This window comes from Uloborus diversus, chromosome 7 (genome assembly GCF_026930045.1).
Source record: "Uloborus diversus isolate 005 chromosome 7, Udiv.v.3.1, whole genome shotgun sequence".
Lineage (NCBI taxonomy): Eukaryota > Metazoa > Arthropoda > Arachnida > Araneae > Uloboridae > Uloborus > Uloborus diversus.
This window is the reverse complement of record NC_072737.1, coordinates 32857227-32880203: the sequence shown is the minus strand read 5'-3', so window position 1 is coordinate 32880203 and position 22977 is coordinate 32857227. Positions and strand designations below refer to the sequence as shown.

The window sequence follows — 22977 nt, the reverse complement described above, 5'->3', positions numbered from 1 at the left end:
TCCATAACATAATTTTTCTTTCTTCTAGTGTCTCTTGGAAAATGTTGGTGAAGAATTAGATCCAGCTTTGGAACCTTTGTTGCTGAAGCAGACCTTTCGTCAAGGCGGTATGATTTGCATCAAGCTTGGTGATACAACTATTGAATATTCACCAGATTTTCGGCTTTATATTACCACTAAGTTAAGGAACCCTCATTATTTACCTGAAACATCAGTTAAAGTAACTTTAGTGAACTTTATGATTACACCTGCTGGGTTGGAAGATCAACTGTTGGGCATTGTTGTTGCCAGGGAAAAGCCTGAACTTGAAGAACAGAAAAACAATCTTCTTTTGCAAGGTGCTGAGAATAAGAGGTACTTCTTTCCTTCTTATTTTCTTGTTTCTCATACTTATTGAGTTTCCAGACATTCCCTAAGTCATATCTACAGTTTTGAGGGTTTAATTTTGACAACTATGAGAACTTGTTGATTTCAGAGAATCATTCTTTTAGATAGTTGTGTTTGCATAGTTTTGCTTTAGTTTGTTACAAGTTTTCTGATTGGCTTACAATAAAAAAAAATGTTAAAGTTTCGTGCAGTTAATATAACAGCTTTGACATTATTGGTTAACTAATAATGTTGAACTCTCATAATTTTGTGTGGTTTTTAAAATGCCTATAGATATATCTTATTCTTTTCCGAAATTCACCATCTTTACTATTTGTTCATTATACTAATCTTATTTGCATTTTCCATATAATATGCTCTTATATTCTTCAGACAGTTGAAAGCCATTGAAGATAAAATTTTAGAATTGCTCACATCGGGAACAAATATCTTGGAAGATGAAACTGCTGTAAAAGTTATTTCTTCAAGCAAAGAATTATCAAATGAAATTCAGGAGAAACAAGTAATTATACTTCTTACCTACATCTGTGTCTGCCAGACGGTGTGTTGTCAGAGCATTGACATAATTAATGCACAATATGAATACTTTTTTATAAACTAGTGGCACCCGCACGACTTCGCCCATAATAGAAAAGTTAAAAGGTCTTTTGGTTTGTCTGTATATTTACAAATAATGTATGGTGAATTTTCTCGCCAATAGGCTTGTACCCATGTTACGGTTCCATGTTATGATAATTTCGTAATTTACTCGTCCATCTTATGATAATTTTGTTCTTAAAATTGGAATAGAAAAAGAACAACATCAAGTTTTCGAAAAATCGCTTTGAGGTGCACCCCTTCCCCCGCCCCCTATGCTACAAACTAACTTTGTGCCAAATTTCATGAAAATCGGCCGAACGGTCTTGCCGCTATGTGTGTCACAGAGATCCTACAGACATCCAGACATCCTCCGGATATCCAGACAGAGAGACTTTCAGCTTTATTATTAGTAAAGATAATTCAATCTGTTCAGTGTTAGAAATCGTTAGAAAAAATAACTGGTCACGCGAGCACATAAGTATGAAGATAAACTGGTCCGGAAGCAGGACTGGTCCACTTGACGCAAAATGTAGTAAAACTTAAAATATATTTTTCCATACATTTATAACCATTTTATGCACACCTTATTTATTTTTCACAAAATTGTCAGAATGCAGCTAATGGACTTTAATTTGAAATTCATATGAAAAACAATTAAAAACCTAAACTAATGTAAACAAAATTACTGTGAATAAAAGAATAAAATTATGTTTTAAGTTTTTATTTTTTAAGTTTTTAAAATGAAAATAATATGGAATTTTTTTATTGATGCTGATTGACCACTGTTCCGACAGACTACTCCTTCATGTTGGTCTGAAGTAACTTTTACCCGTCCCAAACCAGCAGACCACCAATGATTTTGAGCTGCATAAAAAGATGTGATGGGGCTTGTCCTTTTTTTTCTAAATAAGATAAAATCTTATTTACTAGTGCCAGATTTTGGTGCTATAAATTTTCATTTAAAATATTGAAAAAAGCAACCATATGGGATGATGCAAAGGGAGCAAAGTGAGATGCAAAGGGATGTAAGTGGACTTATTAAAGGTTTGAGAAAAATGCATTTGAGGTTCAGATCCTAGGTAGACTTTCACTGAATTCTTTTTTCTAAATCCCAGTGTATAGCAAGCAGCACTTACCAGGGATAGTTCTAGTTCTTGCTCCGAAAAACTGCAACACTGCTGTAGGGGGAGGAGCAAATTTTTAGAATTTACAATATTGAAGTTAACATATTTTCATTCATAACCTTGTTTATTTTATTAGTACATGCACAAAATTATAATTTAAAGATAAACATAACTTTTGTGAATAGATTTCTCTTCTTAAGTCTTAATTTTCATTACTTTTTAGGTATTTGCTGAGGAAACTGAAACCAAAATTGATAAAACTCGAATGGGCTATAAGCCTATTGCCACTCATTCTTCTATTTTGTTTTTCACCATTGCTGACTTAGCCAGCATTGATCCCATGTATCAATATTCTTTGCCTTGGTTTATCAATCTATACATTGGAGCAATTGATAATTCTGAAAGTTCTGAAAATCTTGCGGAACGTTTGGAAATATTGAAAAATTATTTTATGGAGTCCCTATATGTTAATGTCTGTCGCAGTTTATTCGAAAAAGACAAGGTAATGTTATTGCATATTCAATTCTTACTTTATAATTTTTTTTTATTTTACATGCTATGTCACTGTCAAAACAGTGTCAGAAATGTGTGAAATAGTTTATATGTAAAGGTTGCTGATTTTAATAAGATGAATCATTTTTAGAGCCTCTTTATTTTCTGAATGGTTTGATAAACAGTCCGTTTAAAACCTAGAACTTGTAATATCTATACATTCAGATTTTTTTAAATCAAAATTATATAGTTATACATTTATAATTACACAGTAGATGCAAATGTACAAAATTTAAAAAGTATAAAATTAGAGTTCACTCGAATATCTTGAAACTTTTTTTGTTATCTCTGAATTTAGAGATTCCGGTGTGGTGGGGGTTAAATGCATCCGATGTGCTAAAGTTGCTATTGACAATGGCATTTTTTTTTATTTGAAAAGGGTTTTCTTTTTCTAAATGAAATGTGATGATCCTGTTGTTAAAATCAAGTAGTTTGCTCTCCATTATTAAAGATAATATAAAAATACAGGAAAACGTCATGAAGGTTTTTTATTTTATTTTTTTGTCTTAGTTGAAGCTTGAACAAGCATGATGATATGTATCACCCAAATACTACTGACTTTTTTTTATAAAATGATATTTTGACAGAAATCTCAATTCTGCACCTCACCCTTTCATTTTTGATGAAGTTCTTGCAATTTGGTTGTTACAGCTAATCATTAAGAACTCTATAAGAATGAACAATGAAAACATTTTCTCCATTAATGGGGACAAAACCATTTTTTTTTTAAATTTATGCGGGAACACTGTGTCATTCTGAAAATGATAGTGTATAGTAACTCTAGGATTAACAAGGGTAGAATTTGTGAAAAAGTTGGACATTCCAATCCCTAATTTGAGAGCCATTTGCTTATACTACAAATTTTACCACAATTTTCCCTTTAGCCACATTCACTCAGCCACATTCACTTTAGCCACAATTTTACACAAATTGTTTTAAGCCTTAGTTAAGAACTGAAATGTTGTGTAATAAACTTTTACTTATATTGATATGAACTTTGACTTTTTATGACCTGTTTTACATCTGTACATATCTGGCTATGTGTACATGTGCTGCGACAGCATAATGTGTATGACCATAAGTTCCAAATGATTCTTACATATTGTTTGCCTGAGCTACATGCAGATTATTGAAAAACAGTTCTGAATCACCATGTATACATATATTAACGACCTGGTAGTATGTAGCTTATGAGCAAGTTTTTTATAATTTACATTAAAAATACAATGCATTAATTTACTAGTATCCTCAAGACTATTTTATTATTATTATTATTTTTTAATTTCTATCTCCAAAATTTTTTACTAAAATTTCCACCAAAGGTTTTTTTATTTCTATGTTGTCTTACATTAATATCCTAAAAATTAAATGATATTCATTATCTTCAAAACCGGTGATTTCAATTTATTTTTAATGATAAATTTTGCCTCACACTAATGTATAAATTTTTGTCAATTCCTTTTTAGCTACTGTTTTCTATGTTACTTTGCGTCAATATATTAAAAGCAGAAGGGAAAATTATTGATGATGAATGGAGATTTCTCTTAACTGGTGGCATTGGGCTGCAAAATCCCCATACTAATCCATTCTCCTGGTTGCCTACTAAATCCTGGGATGAGATCTGTCGATTGAGTGACATGGAGACATTCTCTGGTCTACGTGAAAGTGTTACTGAAGAAGAAGAAGGATTTAAGAAAATTTTTGACAGTTTAGTAAGTTTGCTTGTAACACATTTTTTTAGTCTAAAGGTGTATTTTGTTTAATGTGATTAAAAGTTTTAAATAATGTTCCTTATTTTTAACTACAGTAAAACTCTGGTTTAAGATTTCTTGCTGGACTGAGGGGAAGAAACATAAGTGGGAAAACATTAAATGGGGCAGATCAAATTTTCATTAAATACTATAAAATAAATAGTTACACACTGAAAATTTTTCGCATCGTATATATAATTAATTTCACGTAAAATCTAACAAAATTCAATACTTTGAAGATTAGTTTTGTCAAGCATTGTAACACAGCTAATTTTGAAACCTTTTGTTATGGCAGAGGATATGAAATGCAATGCCTCTAGCACATTAATATTTTCCCCATGTGTTTTTTAGTTAGCTGATTGGAAAGAAATTGCCAAACCTGGTTTAAATCATGTTTTTCCTTTCAAATGAAATGTAATGTGTAATTTGTCATAGAAAAATGAGCAACATCCAGTTGGCATTATTTGGGTAAAAACGTTAAAAGGGAGAATGCAGTGAATTAAGAAACATAACTTACAGGAAGAAATAACAGTAACAGCATTGAAGAAAATCAGGACCAATAAGAAAATTTTTAAAAGTGGGAAAATGTTAAATTAGGGTTCTACTGTATAAAGATTTATTAGTTTCATAGGTAACTAAACTCCCTCTTGTGAACAAATCACGGAAAAACTAGAAGGAAAGATATTTGATCACACACATTTAATCACAGTAGTGTGTCAACTTGTAGCTTGTCTGCAATATGGGTCCCACAGAACTGACCCTTGTAATCCTTTTCCTTCAGTGCTACAAATTAAAAAAAATGTGCAGAACCACAGCCCCCCCCCCCCCTTATGTCCAGTCCCACTTTTTGCTTATTTGGAGTTGTTTTAGGGTGTATATTTTCAACAATTTTCGAAAGAGAAATTAAAAAAAATGGCAGGATTACTTGAACAGATACAAATATGACGACCAGCAACAGGCTCTGGGCCCAGCTAGGCTGATCCTAGTCAGTTTATTAGTCCCCAATGAGGATCAATGGCCTTCTTAAAGCTATCCACCCCCCTTGCTCATTACCACTCTTCTGGTAAGCTGTTCCAAGTGCCCACTAAAGAAGTAATTTTTCCTGATTTCCAGGTTAGCCTGAGATTTGAATAACTTAAAACAACGACCCCTCGTCCTGTTTTCCGTGCAAAAATTTATCCTGTTATTATCTTTCATTTTGATAAATTTGATCCTTATCTTGACTTCATGCCCTTTATCCCAAATTTTATGAACATCAAAAATGGTGAGGTTAAAAACTTACCTTTTTTTTATTGATCTGATATGGAATTTCTCTACTAATAAATGTATATTATAAAAATGCATATTTTAAATGCTTACCTATATTGTTTTTTATTCCCAATTTTAATTTTATTTCTTGCAGTCTCCACATGAAGAATTAATTCCAGGTGTATGGAGCAGTAAGTTGTCTGACTTTCAAAAACTTCTGATCATGAGATGTATACGATTTGACAAAATGATACCTGCTGTGCAAAAATTTGTCATGGATAACTTGGGAAAGTCTTTTATCGAACCTCCTCCGTTTGATTTAAGCAAAGCTTTTCTAGACAGTAACTGTTGCTCTCCTTTAATATTTGTTCTGTCTCCTGGAGCTGACCCAACTGCTGCTTTACTGAAGTTTGCAGATGACAAGGTATTTATTTCCTTTTTAAATGTATAATTGGAAATTTTTGCTTGTTTATCACAATACAATCGTTTCTTTCAAAATGTGAGAAATATCTGATTTGTTGATTTTTTTACTAAGAATAACCTCTAAGAGAATTCACAATGTACAGTAAAACCTAGATTAACTGAGCTTCGATTAACCAAGGTTTTTGCTAACCGAGCTGATAATGCAAAAATTATACAAGCAGTTAATCCTCCATCGGATGCAAGTTATGTTGAGAATGAGGATCAGGACTCTAAGGATTCAAAGACTAAAAGTTACACCGAAAGTGTGCAAGCACTAACAACAGCTGTGAAATGTTTGGAGCAGAGAAACTACGCTAATAGAAATTTTGTTGCTTAAAAATTTGCGTGATCGGGTAGCTGTTGACAGAAATTCAGGACTTAAACAAAGAAAGGTAACGTACTTTTAACTATTATATAAATTTAATAAAATAAAGCATTTTCAATTTGAAAATAAAAATACTTTCGGGAAATTGGAGTTTTTTTAAAAAATTATGTGTCAATTTTTCACTTGGCATTGTAAAAAAATTCAATTGACTTTTTTTTTTAAACTTACAACAAGTTATTTTCCTATTTTAGTTTTTTAAACCGTAAAACACTATTTTTTTTATGTGTTCATTTTCATCTTTAAAAAATATTCTATTCTATTTTTATTTTTGCATTTTAAAATTTGCATTCCTGATAAGTTTTTACAAAGTGTCTATTAACTGAGATTTCTGTCATCCAAGGCACCAGCGTTCCCAATTAGCTCAGATAATCAAAGTTTTACTGTACTTATAAAATATTATCTTAGATCAAATCCTAGATTGGTGAAGAGTATTCTTATACCCTGCTTATAACTTTTTTTCATAGTTTCATTTTTCTGAGCTGAAGTGCTCTCAGTCAATTGAAAATATGTGTAAACCAGTGTCACTGTAAACTGGTGCCTCAATATGTTGTTCTTCATCAAGTTACTGTTATATTTGAATTCTGATTGTGTGTGTTGCTCATTTGTTTGGTAGGGATTTGGAGGCTATCGCTTAAGTTCTCTCTCCCTTGGTCAAGGACAAGGGCCTATTGCTATGCGATTGATTGAAGACGCCAGGCAGCAAGGTTCTTGGGTTGTGCTTCAAAACTGCCATTTGGCAAAATCTTGGATGCCGACCTTAGAAAAGGTAATGTAGGGCAGTAACATGAATATTAAGTGCAATATATTTTCACTTTAGTTTTCAGTTAAAATGTTTTTAGACGTTTTGAAACAAATAAATTAAATTTGTTGTACAATGAATTCTTCTTCTCCCCTCAGCAATAATTTTTGCATTGTAAAACTTTTTATAACAAATTTCTTATGTTTTGATCATAGCACACAATGAAAAGAAAATAAATAAATTTAAAAAAAAAACATGTTCTTAATTCTTAAGTGGAATAAATTACTAAAATCATGAGTTTTTAAGTTGCTTTACAATATTTACTTTTATGTTATGTTGCAATTTTCTTTCTGATGTATTAGACATTTTTTATCCTAAAATACAACTATGAATGTACTATTTTTAAATTAAAATATATTAAAAAAATAATACATAAAAAGAAAATCTGAATAATTTACATAAGACTAAAGTTCTGAACTTTTTACCTATGCTAGATAAAACTAGGATGCATAATCTTTCTGTTTCTTCATTGAATTTAGTGAAATAAAAATCTTGATAGTGTAGGAGTTGAAATGTGTCACAATTATTTAATAGGTTGTAATTTGTTAAATAGGTGTGTGAAGACTTAACAACTGAAAATACTCACAATGATTTTCGACTGTGGTTGACTTCATATCCTGCAGAGCATTTTCCGGTGATGGTGCTACAAAATGGGGTGAAAATGACCAATGAACCACCGAAAGGTTTGAAAGCAAATGTTGTCCGATCTTATTTGACTGATCCTCTCTGCGAGTCTGATTTTTTTGAAGGGTGTACACAAGCAGTAAGTTTTTTTTTCTTTTTGCATCTGATTTAAACTACTAAAGCATTTCAGAAATATTCTGAATGAAATTAGCTTATTAATAAATACCCTTCTGAATGATAATTGGTTCAATTGAGTTTTTTTGATGCAAGAGCCTCAATAGGCTACACTGCAAACATTTCTTTAAACCTGAAGGACAGTTTAATGAATTAATTAGCAAAAGTCAAAACTGCCACCAGAGTTTTGCATTTGTGTAGCAGAAATTATATTTAGAATTTTATATTCTTTGCATTTTTTTTTGGATGAAGGGAGAAAAAATAAGCAAGTTTATACCATCATGTAAAATTTTATATCTTGTTATCAGAACTTATCTCAGAGATGTGGCAGTCTGTCGACTTATCATTTTGAGAATCATGAGGGGGCAATTTCTCCTGATCTTAATATCTTTATACTTAATCTTAGTTCTTAAGCAGCCAATAAAATTTCAATTGAAAATTAGAGGGAAAAATTAGGTGGTATGTAGCTGACAATGAACCTCTTATATATACCTCCTATGTTTCTTCTCTCAATTTGTAGTTGAAATTTTTATTTTCCACCTTAGAATTTGTCTAAATATAAAAGCATTAAGATCAACTGCAGTTTTTGAGTGTAGTAACCAAGAAATCATTTACTTATTTTTATTTTATACCTTTTAGTGCAAGTCAAGCTTATGGAAATAGTTTTAATATTGCAAAAATATATTTTTTATTTAATTTATGGCAAGGAGATCAAAAGTAAGCATGTGTTCACAATGTGGTTACCATGGAAAATGTTCAAAGTAGGGCTAGTAGAATATTTAAGAGACTTTCAGATTTAGATTATGATGCCAGACATAAAAGTCTTAATATGTATAGCCTAGAGCAAAGAAGAGTCAGAGGGGACATGATTCAGTTGTTTAAATTTATCAATATAAAAAAATATTAATGAGTTAAATTTTTACAGCAAAAAATCAGGACAAAAGGTGATTCTTTTAAGCTATTCAGATTTCAGGCTAATCTGGAAGTTAGGAAAAACTATTACTTTAGTAGGGTAGTGGACATTTGGAACAGCTTACCAAAAGAGGCTGTAATGAGCAAGGGGATGGATAGCTTTAAGTGAGCCATTGATTTTCGTTGAAGACTAAAAAAAGTGACTAGAACCAGCCTAGCTAGGACCAGAGCCTGTTGCTGGTCGTCACTTTTGTGTTTATATTTGTACAATTTTTTAAAGCATCAAAAACTTTTTTTGAAAAATTAAGAGTTCAAAGTATTATTTGTTTCTCACATTTGTATCCTGCATTAACAAACCCTATAACCCCAAAACCTATATAGATCCCACTCCTGCTTCTAGCATGGAGCCTTCTCCCTGCAACTATAATACCGTCGAACCTCGTTAAAAACCGCCAACCTTAGTGCGGGCCAAAAGTTAGCAAAAGTCGAGGGTGGCGGTTTAACGAGGTTTCCAGTATCTTTCATAAATGCATGGTTTTAAGAAAATATAGTTAAAAATATGTATTTTTCCTTCCCAATTGATCTTTGAATCATAATAGAAAATGGATACTAAGACAATAAATAAAAGAAACACAAATATTTAAAAAATAAACTTACCGGCATGAACCAATTTAATGTTTAAAAAAAATAACTATCTAAAGTGTTTTTTTTTTTTTTTTTGTCAGGTACATAACTCATCAACATTTTTTTTTTCAAGACGGAATACATTGTTAATCTTTTCTCTGTCAGTATTTTTGGTTTTGTTCAAAGTAGAGTAAGTTTTTTGACGTAATCCTGTGCTTCTTTCCCCGTGATTTTTGGTTCTGATTCCTCTTCTTCACAATCCGATTCGCTGTGGTCTAATACTTCGGGAGCTTTAAAAAAAATTAACTATTTCTTCATCTGTCAACACTTCAATTATTGGCTCGTCATGGTCAATGTTTAAAAATTCATCCGCATTCATTTCAAGGCTAAGCACTCTCGCTTCTTGAAATGTTTCATTTAAAGCTGTAATTGCAGGGTCTTGAAAAAATCTGTTGGTCAACATTTGCATCGGCTCTTATCAATCCGGTATGTTTCCAACAGTTTTTGATTGTGTCCTCACTTACACAGTCCCAGGCTTTTTTTTACAAAGTAAATTGCATCTTTCAACGTAACATCACATTTACGATTTTCATTTATATCTTCCACGGTTTTCTTTTACCAAAAACCGTCTGTAATGGACCTTAAATGATTTGATGATGCCAGCATCCATTGGTTGCAGAATTCCTGTGGTGTTCGGTGGCCAAAATTCTATTCTCACATTAGACACTTTTTTAAATTTGTGGCATGGTGCATTGTTGAGAATTAGCAACGCACGCGTTTCTTTTTAGCATTTTCATTGCGTTGTTAAATACATTCACCCCAGTCAATAAATTCAACTTTATTCATCCAGGCCTTTTTTATTGAAACAATAGTTCACATAGAGTTCTGGATGAAAATTTTTTGAAGCAATGAGGCTCTTTTGGCTTTACCGATGACTTCTAAAAGTAGTTTGTCGTTCCATCAGCATTTGTGCAGTGCACAGTTATTATCCTGGATTTCTTCTTCTTCACACCTTTTTCGGCTTTATTTGAAATCGTTTTGGAGGGCATCATCGCAAAGAACAATCCAGGTTCGTCCATATTGTGAACATCTTTCAAGTTGTACTCTGCAATAATTTCAGCTAGCTTTGTTTTCCAGCATTAAGTTTTGTGACATCAACTGTAGCAGTTTCACCGTGACAAGTATGCAGACTCAGGCCATTCCTTTTTTTAAATCGGTTGAGCCAACCGTTACTGTACGAAAAGTTTAAGTTCAATTCTTTACCAAAAATCTTTGCTTGTTCCTTTATAACTTCGTCAGTCACAGCACCGTGATTTTCGTTCAGTTGGGTTATCCACATGAGTAGATCATTTTCCAAATTTTCGTGCTTTCCAGTTTTTTATCTTCTTGACTGTATGTAATGATTTCTCTAATCCTAACCACTTTTGTTTCTCTTACAGAATATCTCCAACGGTTCTTCTGCTAACTTTTTATTCCAGAATATCGGAGAAATGATTGGCAATAGATTGCTGGCTTGCGGCTTGATTTTTTTTCCTTAAACTCACAAATTAGAATTTTTTTCGTGCACGCTTAAGATAGTTTTCGACATTTTTACACTGCGAAACGAGAGAACGGGACATTATAGAACTCCGGTAACAGTTGTAAGGCGAAGTAAAGGCGAAATGTCAAAATGAAGAGTAGAAACATGGAAGAGCTGATAAGCTCAGGTTAAGAATTCTTGGAGACGTTGAAAACAATGCTCCTTGGGGAACTGAGCTCCACAGGGGACGAATTAATGGGTAAATGGCAAGAAAGTAGAGGTGAAGCTGAATGTTGACAGAGAGCGAAAGAAAGCTGGACAATTACCTGGTGACTAATCTAGGGAAATTTGTTAAGGGCAACACATTGTGGGCAACAAAAAGTGGCAGGTGCAAGTGATGGCATATGCATGATTTCTGTGTACGTAGTCACGCTCTAGTAAATGGTTTATCTCCTACTTTGCACTGCCTGACATTCTTTGAATAGAGAGCATTGAAAAGTATCCATTGTATAGCCTACCTTCTCTAGTCCTGCTTTCAATATGGCGATTTCAAGTTATTTTAACATGCTGATTATGTAGTTTCCGTCGAAAATCAATGGCGGTTGTCGGACAGTGAGGTGGCGGTTTAATGAGGGAATTTGTACTGCATTCCAATACGGAATGGGTTTTTTTCAGTGTTTCTTGGCGAACTAAGAGGGCGGCGGTTTTTCGGGGGGCGGTTTAATGAGGTTTGACTGTATATGAAAGTCACAGCTAACATTTTATGAGTAATATTGTTTTGCCAAAATAGCTATTTGAGTAAGCATTCAACAATAGTGTTTAAAAATAAAAGCTATGGAACATTAAATTAGTAACATTATCTAATGAATGCATTCACTACATGTGCAACTTTTAAAAGTCACTTCAACATAGGATGTAGACAAACATTCATTATGGGGCCTCTGATGTTCTCTAGTCTTGTATCCTCTAGTGAAATCTTATAGTAATCCAGCCCTGAACATCAGTAAATTTTTACAGAAAGCAATCAAAACCCATCCAAATTAATTCACAAAATAATAGTTCTGCTTACAGATGAACATAACTATGTAAAATATTTTTTCTTCTGAATTTCTATATCTGTTTCAGAGCTCCTATGTCCTGGAAGATCCTCAGAATTAAGTCATTGAGACATCGTTAATCCACCACTGCCCCTATCCCTTGCTATAACTTGAACTTTGTTGTTAATTTCTAAAAAAGTGATTGATATCATATGTCCAACAGAAAACAGTCATCTAAAAAAAATTTGCATTATTTTATCAATTGATTTTTCTTTGCTTCTGTAGTATCTTTACTATTTCTGATCTTTCCGTTTCACTTTAACCCCTTTAACTTCAGTACTTAATATCTTTTCTTTACCCTAAATTTTGTACATATGTGTTGTTTTTTTCTCCTAAAATTTTTGTCATGTAGATGAAGATGATTTTTTTTCTCTTTTAGGAAGTATTTAAGAAGTTACTGTATGCTTTGACGTTTTTCCACGCATTAGTTCAAGAGAGGAGAAAGTTTGGACCTCTGGGTTGGAATATACCATATGAATTTAATGAAACAGATTTAAGAATCAGTGCACAACAGTTATCAATGTTTTTAAACCAGTATCCTGTAAGAAACTTACATTTTATTTGCGTTTTGTTTTTTGGATTTTTTAAATGATATGCTTTTATTTATGCGTGCTTCTGTCCATGTGTGCTGATATTTTCCCACATTGAGGCATTGTGATATATTTCTGTGAGTAAACAGAATATTTTAATAATCATTAATATAAGGTCAACTTTTTTGAAATTTTTAATGACCAATGGTACATTTTTGTGTTGAATCAGATTAAATTTATTGAAAGCCATTAAAACTTTTTTTTAGAACTAAAACTATTACTCTATTTTTTTTGTTTTTATAACTAAGAAGAACTTGTAAATGTTAAGTTACCATCTTCTGTGTAGAGATGTGAATGAATCAATCTTTTTTCCTCTATGTATTGCTGAGGGGTTTAATAATGCTTTTTTTTATCACTATAATAAATCTTTCTATTAAAATCAAAATTTTTTTTTCTAACTGGCAGCATTGTAATTTTAAGCATCAATAGCTGAGACATAATTATTTTTGAAAAGAGGGGAACAAACAGGTGCTGTTGTAAAACACTTGAATTATGCTTCTATGAAGAACAGCATATATTCATTGTTTGCATTTCGCAACACCAAAGGAATAGCTGCTATTTTTCTGAAACTTTGAGCACTTCATACATCAATTTCTTTATGCCCAAACTTTGAATACAATTTTCACATTACTCCAAATGGGTTGTACATACTTTATTGCTTTTTATTACTTGATACTTTAACTAACAGCATTTACACATTCAACATAACTATAGAGTAATCTTTGTTGATAGACAATTGAATTGTCAAATCTTGTGAATAGCAAAACTTAGAAAAGGAAAGCAATCATTGCAAATAATTATTCCTGAATATCAGCAGTTTTTAATTTTAAAATTTACATGAATAATAATTTAAAAAGAATATGCTTGCTCATTTCTACACTTGAAAAAAATAGAGAGCAAATAACGATCCATAAAGTTTGAGTAAATAAAGATATCATTTTAAGTAAATAAAATCTCATTTGGAGGGTTGGCACTAATTTGTAAGCATTCTTTTTGCATCATTTCTTTATTAACCATTTGATATTTCATTTTCCCCTGTACTGCTCTTTGAACATAATGGTTTTGAATAGATTAACTTTTCTTTCTGTGAATCTTTCAAAATATTTGATTGTTATGTTACATTATTGCCATTTGAAATGATATGTTTCACCAATAAATATTGCCTACATTTGTAAAATTCTCATCAAAGGAAAAATTAGCAATGATGCTATTAATGCAGTTGCTCTACCTGAGTCATTGCCATATAAAATTCTGTGTAAGAGTTAATTTTCCTCTTTTTTAAAAAATTATAATTAGTGTTACTTTGAAAAAAAGAAACATTCCCTTCAAAAATATTTTTGATTAATAAATATTTTGCTTGTTATTCATTAGGATGACATACCTTTCGATGCTATTCGATATCTTACGGGTGAATGCAATTACGGAGGTCGAGTTACAGATGACTGGGATCGACGAACTCTCAACACCACTCTTCAAAAATTTTATTGCAAAGAAACAGTGACTGACGACAACTATAGCTTTGATACAGCTGGAATTTATTATTCTCCTCCTGATGGAACGGTAAGGGATATTAGTGTATTAAAATCAATTTACAATCAGATTTAAAAGCTTCAAAATTGAAGTTTGTAGTATAGTTAATTTTTAAATTTCAAACTAGTTTCTTTTCTTCATACAAGTAATTTGTATTACCTTCATTAAAATGTATATTACATGCTCAAAAACATTAAAACTGAGTCAGGAAACTTTAGAAAGTTTTGCCAAACTTACAAATGTTTGTTTTGTTTGTTTATACATTTATTTTGTGAGTGTCAAAATTAAAGCTCAAGATGTTTTTTGTTTCACATAAGATAAATTACTTTATGATTAATGTACAAATCTAGTTTTTCAAGATCTTTTTGATAGGAAGTGTATGTTTTCTGTATGGTTTTGATATCTTCTATCTAACCAGAACCTTTCAAAGCTATGCATTTAAAATTTTGGAATGTCTACTGGTTTTTGTCAGTTGGTAGGGGAACATGGGGCAAAGTGAAATGGTGAAAGATTTACTCTGCTTTTAGCTCCAACTATCTGGTATTATTTTAACTATGTAGTACCATATGTAGTCTATTCCAGTCGGGTCATTTCATGTCAAGTGATCGAAAATTAGAGAAATTTTTTCCCTCACCTTTTTGTATTTCTTTGAAATTTGGATCATCGATTGTACCCTTCGAGGTAATCAAAAGTCCAAATTTATAGATTTTTATCTCTTTTATTTTTTTATTTATGAGACTTTGATTTTTCAAAAAACCCTCTTTTTTTCATGGATGCTTGAACATAAAATGGATGATAACTCAGCACCAAATATAGACAGAAAGATTTGGTAAAAAGCATTTTAAATTAAGAAGAATCTGAAAAATGTCAGTATTTCATAAGTCAAATTTTATTTAAAAATTCATAAAAATATGATCCCATTGAGATCCCAACTTGAAACTTTGCACAAATAAAAATAAAATACACACAAATTTTGAGAATTTAAAAAATATATATATATTATACGTTTTCTGAGAAATTTAAATTTAAAATGTTAATTTCCTTTTTTTTAAATGAAATTTTTTCTGAAATTAATAATGTTGCATATCCTACTAAACAGCAACTAATGTACTTTAAAATGCATTTTACCAAATCTTTCTATCTATATTTCGTGCTGAGTTATCGTCCATTTTATGTTCAAGCATCTATGAAAAAAGAGGTTTTTCGAAAAATCAAAGTCTCATAAATAAAAAAATAATTGAGATAAAAATCTAAAAATTTGGACTTTTGATTAACTCAAAGGATGGAATTGATGAGCCAAATTTCAAAGAAATACAAAAAGGTGAGGGAAAAAACTTTGGATCACTTGACATGGAATGACCCAGTCAGGAAAAAAATACCGCCAAAGATTAAAGCATTTGGTAATACAGGCAATTTTTAAAAAAATGATACTCATATTGTAATATTTTGTTGTAAGTCAAAAACTTTTTTTGTTAATATAAAATGATAAAGTTCTTGTTATTAACATTTTAAATATTAATTGAGGCCTCCTAATATTCAATACAGTATTAGTTTAGTTGATATTAAGTTTATTTGTATTTGAAATAAAGTGTACAATTAGTCAAGTGCATACGGGGCAAAGTGAAATAGTTTGTTTCATTTACTCACTCAATCATTTAATATAAATCACTTATGTTTTCATTTATTAATTAATCTATTTAAATAAGTGAATTACTAAATGAAAGAATATTCATTCATTCACTTACTTTTCTTATTCATTCAGTCTTTTACTTGCTTATTTATTTTTTCTATATTAATTGATTTATTCATTAAATTGTTTGTTTATCGTTTCATTATCTTTTCATTTATTCATTCAACCTTTTATTTACTGATTCTTTTGATCAAAAATATGTTTTATAATCAAATAGAAAATGTTTCAATAGAATTTTTTTTTTTTTTTCACTTTGCCCCTGTGAGGAAAAAAATGTGAACATTTTTCCACTTTTTTTTTTAAGGCTTAAATGTACTGCCAAAATAGAAAAATATGTTTCAACGCAAGTTTTATTATGAAATACAATGGCCTTTCTTAATGTATTCTAATTTTCAAAATTTCCGATTTGTTTATCTTTACTAATAATAAAGCTCTAAGTCTCTCTGTCTGGATATCAGGATCTCTGTCTGGAAGCCTAGATCTCTGTGATGCGCACAGGGCCTAAACCTTTCGGTCGATTTTCATAAAATTTGACACAAAATTAGTTTGTAGCATGGGATGTGCATCTCAAACCGATTTTTCGAAAATTCGATTTTGTTCTCTTTATATTCCAATTTTAAGAACATTTTACCCAGCAAATTATCATGACGTGGAAGAGAAAATTACGAAATTATCATAACGTGGAACCGTAACATGGGCAAGCAACTGAGCATAGCAAATTGGTCAGAAATTCATCATCCATTATTTGTAAATATACAAGCGAACCAAATGACCATTTAATTTTATACTACGATCAAAGCCGTGCGGGTACCATTAGTCATTAATAAAATCATTGAAAAGAATAGGACTAATTACAGTTTCCTGTGGCAGGCCAGTCTCGGTTTGTTTAAATCTTTACTAATAATAAAGCTCTCTGTCTCGATCTCTGTGACGCGCGTAGCGCCTTGACAGTACGGCCGATTTTCATGAAATTTGGCACAGAATTAGTTTTATCAGGGAGGTGTGCGCATTGAAGCGATTTTTCGAAAATTCGATTTCGTTATTTTTCTATTCCAATTTTAACAACTTTTCACCGAGCAAATTATCATATCGTGGGCGAGTAAATTATCAGAACGTGAAACCGTAACATGGGCAAGCGTAGCAAATTCGCTAGAAATTCATCATCCATTATTTGTAAATATACAGGCAAACCAAATGACCTTTTAATTTTCTACTACGGGCAAAGCCGTTCGGCTACCACTAGTTTGGAAAAAAACTCAGTCATCTTAACCATTTCACTTTGCCTCACATTTTCCTACTTGTTTTCACTTTATTGTTTTCACAGGCACTTGTTAGTACTGTTTATGTATGTTTTGGCTTTTATTAACATTAAATACTTTTATTTTATTTTCAGTATCAATCATACATTGATTACACAAATTCTCTGCCTCTTATTGCTAAACCAGATGTATTTGGAATGCATGCAAATGCAGAAATAACAAAAGACCAAGGAGAAACTAATCTGCTGTTTGAAAGTATCTTGCTAACTCAGGTTGGTCAGTTTGACGTTTAATATTGATTTTATGTTGGTTTTATTGCCGTTTAAAACTTTTATTTTCACACCGAAAAGAGTGAAAGTAAAAATTCTTAAAATGCTTATTATAGCAGGACTGGTAGAGCTTAGGTTCCCCCTCTCTCCGAGAACTAGGGTTCTTAGGGTTTTATTTGAAATTCTTAGTTTTTGGCTTTGTTTATGAAAAAGATACATTTCTTGTATATTTTAGATAAAAAATAATATTTTCACTAAAGTATAAAAGTTTCAATTTTATGTTTATTTTTCTCCATTGTAAACTAGATTTCTTTTGATGGTGAAGTTTTCGGTAAAATCATATAACTTTCTTAATGCTGGAACAATATTTACTAGTTATATTTTGATGTAATTTTTGTCGTCATTTTAGTGACCTTTGATTTCTTCCTCGATTGAAAACTTTTACGCATTTTATGCATGCATTTGAAAAAACATACTTCTTAAAGTAATGTAACTTCTTTCCAAACTTCTTAGTCATAGTCCGTCTAGGATTTTTCTTGTGAAACGTCCTGGACAGCCTATAAATCTCGAAATTAGTTATAATATTAATGTTGGCCTTAAAGCTCGGCATATGTGCATCATTATTTTTATTTTTCTATATTTCTTAGGCTCGAGTATCTGGAGGAGGCGGCCAATCCTCTGAAGATGTTATTGAAAATGTAGCGTCCGACATTTTGTCACGACTTCCAGCTAACTTTGATTTAGTTCAAGCCTTGCAGAAATATCCTACTATGTATGAACAAAGCATGAATACCGTTTTGGTTCAGGAAATGGGAAGATTCAATGTTTTACTTTCAACAATTAGATCATCACTTATAAGTGCCAGGAAAGCAGTCAAGGTTTGTTTTCTTCATACTGAGTGTGTAGTTAATTTGTCTTGCATGTTTAGCTGTATGGTGCAAATCTAGCAATTTTTAAGGCTCATGTGCTTCTAATGAGGTTTTTCTGTGGTAAATCATCATCATAATAATTTACGTAATTTTTGTTACTACAATCTGATTATTTATACCTTTGTTAAATAAATACTAGATTTATTTTACCTTTCATAAAGAAGGCAAAAATATAAGTATTTGAATTGAATAAAACTTTTACCTGGTATAACTTCCATATCTCTTCATTATAATTATTTACATGCATTTTATAATTACAATTTGATTATTTTTACCTTTGTTAAATGAATGCTGGATTTATTTTACCTTTTATAAAAAGGCAAAAATATTAGTAATTGAATGAAACATAAGTTTAAAATGGTATAGTTTCCTTATCTCCTGAATAACAATCAGAGAGAGCTTTGATGTCAGACCTGGCTTAACATTATAATTATTTTTAAAGAGCTAGTAGTGTAAAAGTATCAAAAATATCAGTTACAATGCTACGGTAATGTAAGAACAATTATGGTGGATAGGATTGGTTCTGAAGACTGTTCTTAGCTGTCAGAAAATAAATAATATTTATGAATGATCAGAGAGAAATGGAATATGTGTGTAAGTAAAACATTCTAATATATTTCTTTGGGTCATTTTGAACAAAGTTCTCTCCAGTGAAAATGATTTTACCTCTAAGTTTTATTTTAGGATCATAATTTTCACCGTAATATCCAATTGAAAATTTTATGTAGTCAAATTTTCGACCCAATGAATTAGTTGTTTTAAATGATTTTAAAAATATAATAATAACACAAATCAGTTATGTTGTATTATATTTCTGTGCTGCCTTGAACTAGCATTGAATGGTTTAAAGTTTACTTTCTTTTATTACCCTTAGGGCTTAGTGGTTATGTCATCAGAATTAGAACAAGTTGTTCATAGTATTCTTCAAGGCAAAATCCCAGCTATGTGGATGGGTAAATCATATCCGTCTCTTAAGCCACTTGGAAGTTATATTGGAGATTTTTTGCAGAGGCTGAAATTTTTGCAAGTAAGTAATGTTGTTTATCTTCCTCTGATTTGAATAACTTTTTTCATGTTTTGGCCTCAATTGAAGCATTTCAACTTTGCATTAATGATTTTTTTTTGAGGGGGGGGGGAACTTGTTTAAGGCAGTGGTGGCCAACCTACAGCCTGCAGACCAAAGGTGTGAAGCTTATCCATGTGGCAAAAAATTAACATGTCTGATGACTCTTTATATATATATATAGTTGATTACCCTTAAAAACCTCGAGTTGAGTTGCAATCCACAGATTGTGAACCTTTGATTAATATCATTTTAGAAAAACCTATTTAAATGTCTTAATATTATTAATAGTTAAATGTCTTTACTTTAGTTAGCTTAATGTTCAATGTAAAAACTAATTTGTCAGTTCAAGGCTTTTTCCCCTGTTATTATGTTCAACCATGTATGTGTGTGAAATTTTTTTTCCAAATGGACCTCTTTGTCACTGTTTTGATCTTTTTTTGCTGTTTTCATTATAGTTTTGTTCAGTTACTTAAAAATATTAATTTTCCTATTTTTGTCTATTATATACTTTTATCCGAAACCCAAAATTAAAATATTGTTATTATCATTTCAGGATTGGTATGATTTAGGTCCGCCTAATGTATTTTGGATTTCTGGTTTTTATTTCACCCAAGCATTTCTTACTGGAAGTCAGCAAAATTTTGCTAGAAAGTACACCATTCCAGTCGATTTGCTTGTATTTGATTATGAAATTTTGGAGGATAAACCCTACGCTATGCCTCCAGTCGATGGTAAGATATCTTATAGACTTACACTACTCAAACAATGTTGTTTTAAATCTATGAACAGTTCCTGTTTGTTATCTTTACTGATTTGTTATTAATGTATTTTAATAAGTTGCGCTTTTAACTTAGTTTTTCTTTCCTATTTTTGAATAATTTTATGTATTGTATTTCTTTTAAACATTTACGATTTTAGGTGTTTATGTCCGTGGTTTATTTCTCGATGGAGCACGTTGGGACCCTGATACATGGTTATTAGGAGAATCTCTCCCCAAAATTTTATATGATAGTTTGCCTATTGTAAGTAAACTGTTGTTTTTCGTTTATTTATTTAGTTTTATATTCATAATGCTTGCATTCATTTACACTGCTAAAGTTTCCGATGTTTATGTCTTCTTTATGCTGACTTCTGAAATGATACAGAAAGAAAGTTTATATTTGTTTTACACTGACTCTCCAAATTGATGTAACAAATGTATTTTGCTTTGTAAAGAACATGCACTGCATAAAAAATTTTTATGTTTGAATATTTTAAAGGGTTTTTTTTTTTTTTTTACAGTTTAAAAATATTTAACATTAGCCTCAACAAGAAAAATTTAATTTTTTTGTCCAAAAAACCAACCCTGATTTTAAGTCTTAAACTAAGTACTGGCTTCAGCTTCATCAGATTACTTGTGTTACACGCTTACGTTTGATAAAATACATTTAGCTATGAATTCTACAAATTTTGATTCATTAATGCATTGCCATCAATACAGAATGACTGCATTGAATCATCATTGAACATTACTTATATTCCTGCGCTTAAAACATTATACATTCATTTGATTATTTTTAACGATTTAAAAATGTGTATTAACTTTTTAACTAATTTAAGAAACAAGAATCTACTTGTGTGCTGCCGTCCAAACGTTGAAGAACAGTTTGCATAGAATTAGGCTTTAAATTTGTGCTGCTTATAAAAGCATTGGACAAAACGCTGAACCACAAGAGCAAAAACAAGACTTAGAAATACCTTCGCTAAATTAGGAAATAGGAATTGAAAAATGCCGAGGAAAAGGATTTGCAATAACTAAAGCATAATCTGAACTTCTTTTAAATCATTTTCTATCTTACTCTGTTTATATTTGAGAAATATTTTGATTAAAATCAATTTTCATAAATTCATATTAAAAATTAAATTTTGAGTGTAAAACGTTTTTGCTACATTTATTGTTATCTCTTAGATTTGGCATATTTGTCTCATTTCAGGTGTGGCTAAAACCCGTTAAGAAAGTTGATTTAAAACCGAAGCCCAGTTATTTGTGTCCAGTGTATAAGACCAGTGAACGAAGAGGGACACTTTCTACGACAGGACATTCAACGAACTTTGTAATATCAATGCGTATACCTTCTGATAAACCAGAAGAGCATTGGATTGGTCGAGGAGTTGCACTACTTTGTCAACTCGATACTTAATAGAATATGTTATTCTTTTTTATTATTTGCTTTGCACTTATTAATTATTTTGGTTCTTAAATAAAATTGAGCATTTTGTTTTTCATTAAAAAAAAATATTTAATCTCTATCGTTTTGTTTATTTGTTTTAAATTTTTAACTAGGACATGAGTAACTTATTAAAATAACGTCTGTTTGACTTTTCTTAGTGCATTATTGAATCTTTACTTTTTCTACTGCATTTTTATTGCTGTTGAAAAGAAAAAATCTTCCAATGTGCTATTAATTATTTATCAGTGATTTTACTCTGTTAATATGTTAGTGTTATGAATATTTAATTCTTTAAGAAACCGAAAAAAAAAAAAAACTTATCAAAATATTATTGAGAACATTATTTTAGTTATATAATATGACTTTCTTCCTTCTTATTTGTTTTTCCCCTCATCTTCTGAAAGTTAGAACTTAGCCTATTTAATTACTCAAACATAAACGTATTCAATATGATTAATTGAAGAATTTATCTATATAGAACTGATCACAAGTCCCCACCCCTAAAAAATATTTTTAAGTGTGAGACTCTATATGTCTAAAAAGTATGCTTTTGAGATGGGTGATTAGGTTGAAAAAATTAAAAAAAAAAAAACAATTACAATACACTATCCAAAATATAAGTTATTTAACTTGTTTTTCTGTCTTATTTGAAAACTTATTTTTATTTATTTATTTTTTTTTTTTTTTCAGAAAATTACTCGGATATGTTATTTTGTCAAGAAATAAAACTTTTTCAAATATTTGATTACCTACTCTGTGGTGTCTGTAAGAAATTGTGATGTAAATTGCATAAAAGTAAACTAAAGAAAAAATGAAGTTTTGTCATGCAGGTGTTATATTTGGTAGATTTGCATTATGTCATACAAAGCACATAAATTTCGAATACCTGAATATTCACAAACATTCTTTTTCTTTAGAAAAATTAAATTTATTTACTGAAATAATTTTCACCAATATCAAACATTCTTTCAACTACAATAATGATTTTAGGTGTTCAAGTTTAAAGTAAAATTTTACTTTTTTAAAACAGTGACCAAAGTTACATAAGTTTTTAACATTTAAATTTTGCAAATGATTGCTTTAATATCAATTATACTGTTCAATTGAAGACATTTAACTTAGCATATTGGATTACTTTGAGTGTTACCGCACTACACACTTCAAAGAAGAAAAAAATGGTGAGAAAGTCTTTGATTT

The 22977-nt window shown here is 30.7% G+C and overlaps 1 protein-coding gene across 1 annotated transcript in view; it reads left to right on the top strand.

Moving 5' to 3' along the window:
• The window catches only part of LOC129225516 (dynein axonemal heavy chain 7-like), an 84519-nt gene extending 62708 nt beyond the window's left edge, over positions 1-21811 (top strand). Inside the window, exons 40-54 of the mRNA XM_054859944.1 lie at positions 29-354; positions 760-889; positions 2314-2592; positions 4109-4354; positions 5796-6065; positions 7102-7254; positions 7841-8050; positions 12617-12778; positions 14199-14387; positions 17441-17578; positions 18223-18453; positions 19379-19531; positions 20124-20301; positions 20489-20592; positions 21544-21811. Of these exons, the coding sequence (XP_054715919.1) occupies positions 29-354; positions 760-889; positions 2314-2592; positions 4109-4354; positions 5796-6065; positions 7102-7254; positions 7841-8050; positions 12617-12778; positions 14199-14387; positions 17441-17578; positions 18223-18453; positions 19379-19531; positions 20124-20301; positions 20489-20592; positions 21544-21750 (2976 nt within the window). The 3' untranslated portion in view covers positions 21751-21811. The remainder of the gene's footprint in view (positions 1-28; positions 355-759; positions 890-2313; positions 2593-4108; positions 4355-5795; positions 6066-7101; positions 7255-7840; positions 8051-12616; positions 12779-14198; positions 14388-17440; positions 17579-18222; positions 18454-19378; positions 19532-20123; positions 20302-20488; positions 20593-21543) is intronic.
• The last annotated feature ends 1166 nt before the right edge of the window (positions 21812-22977 follow it).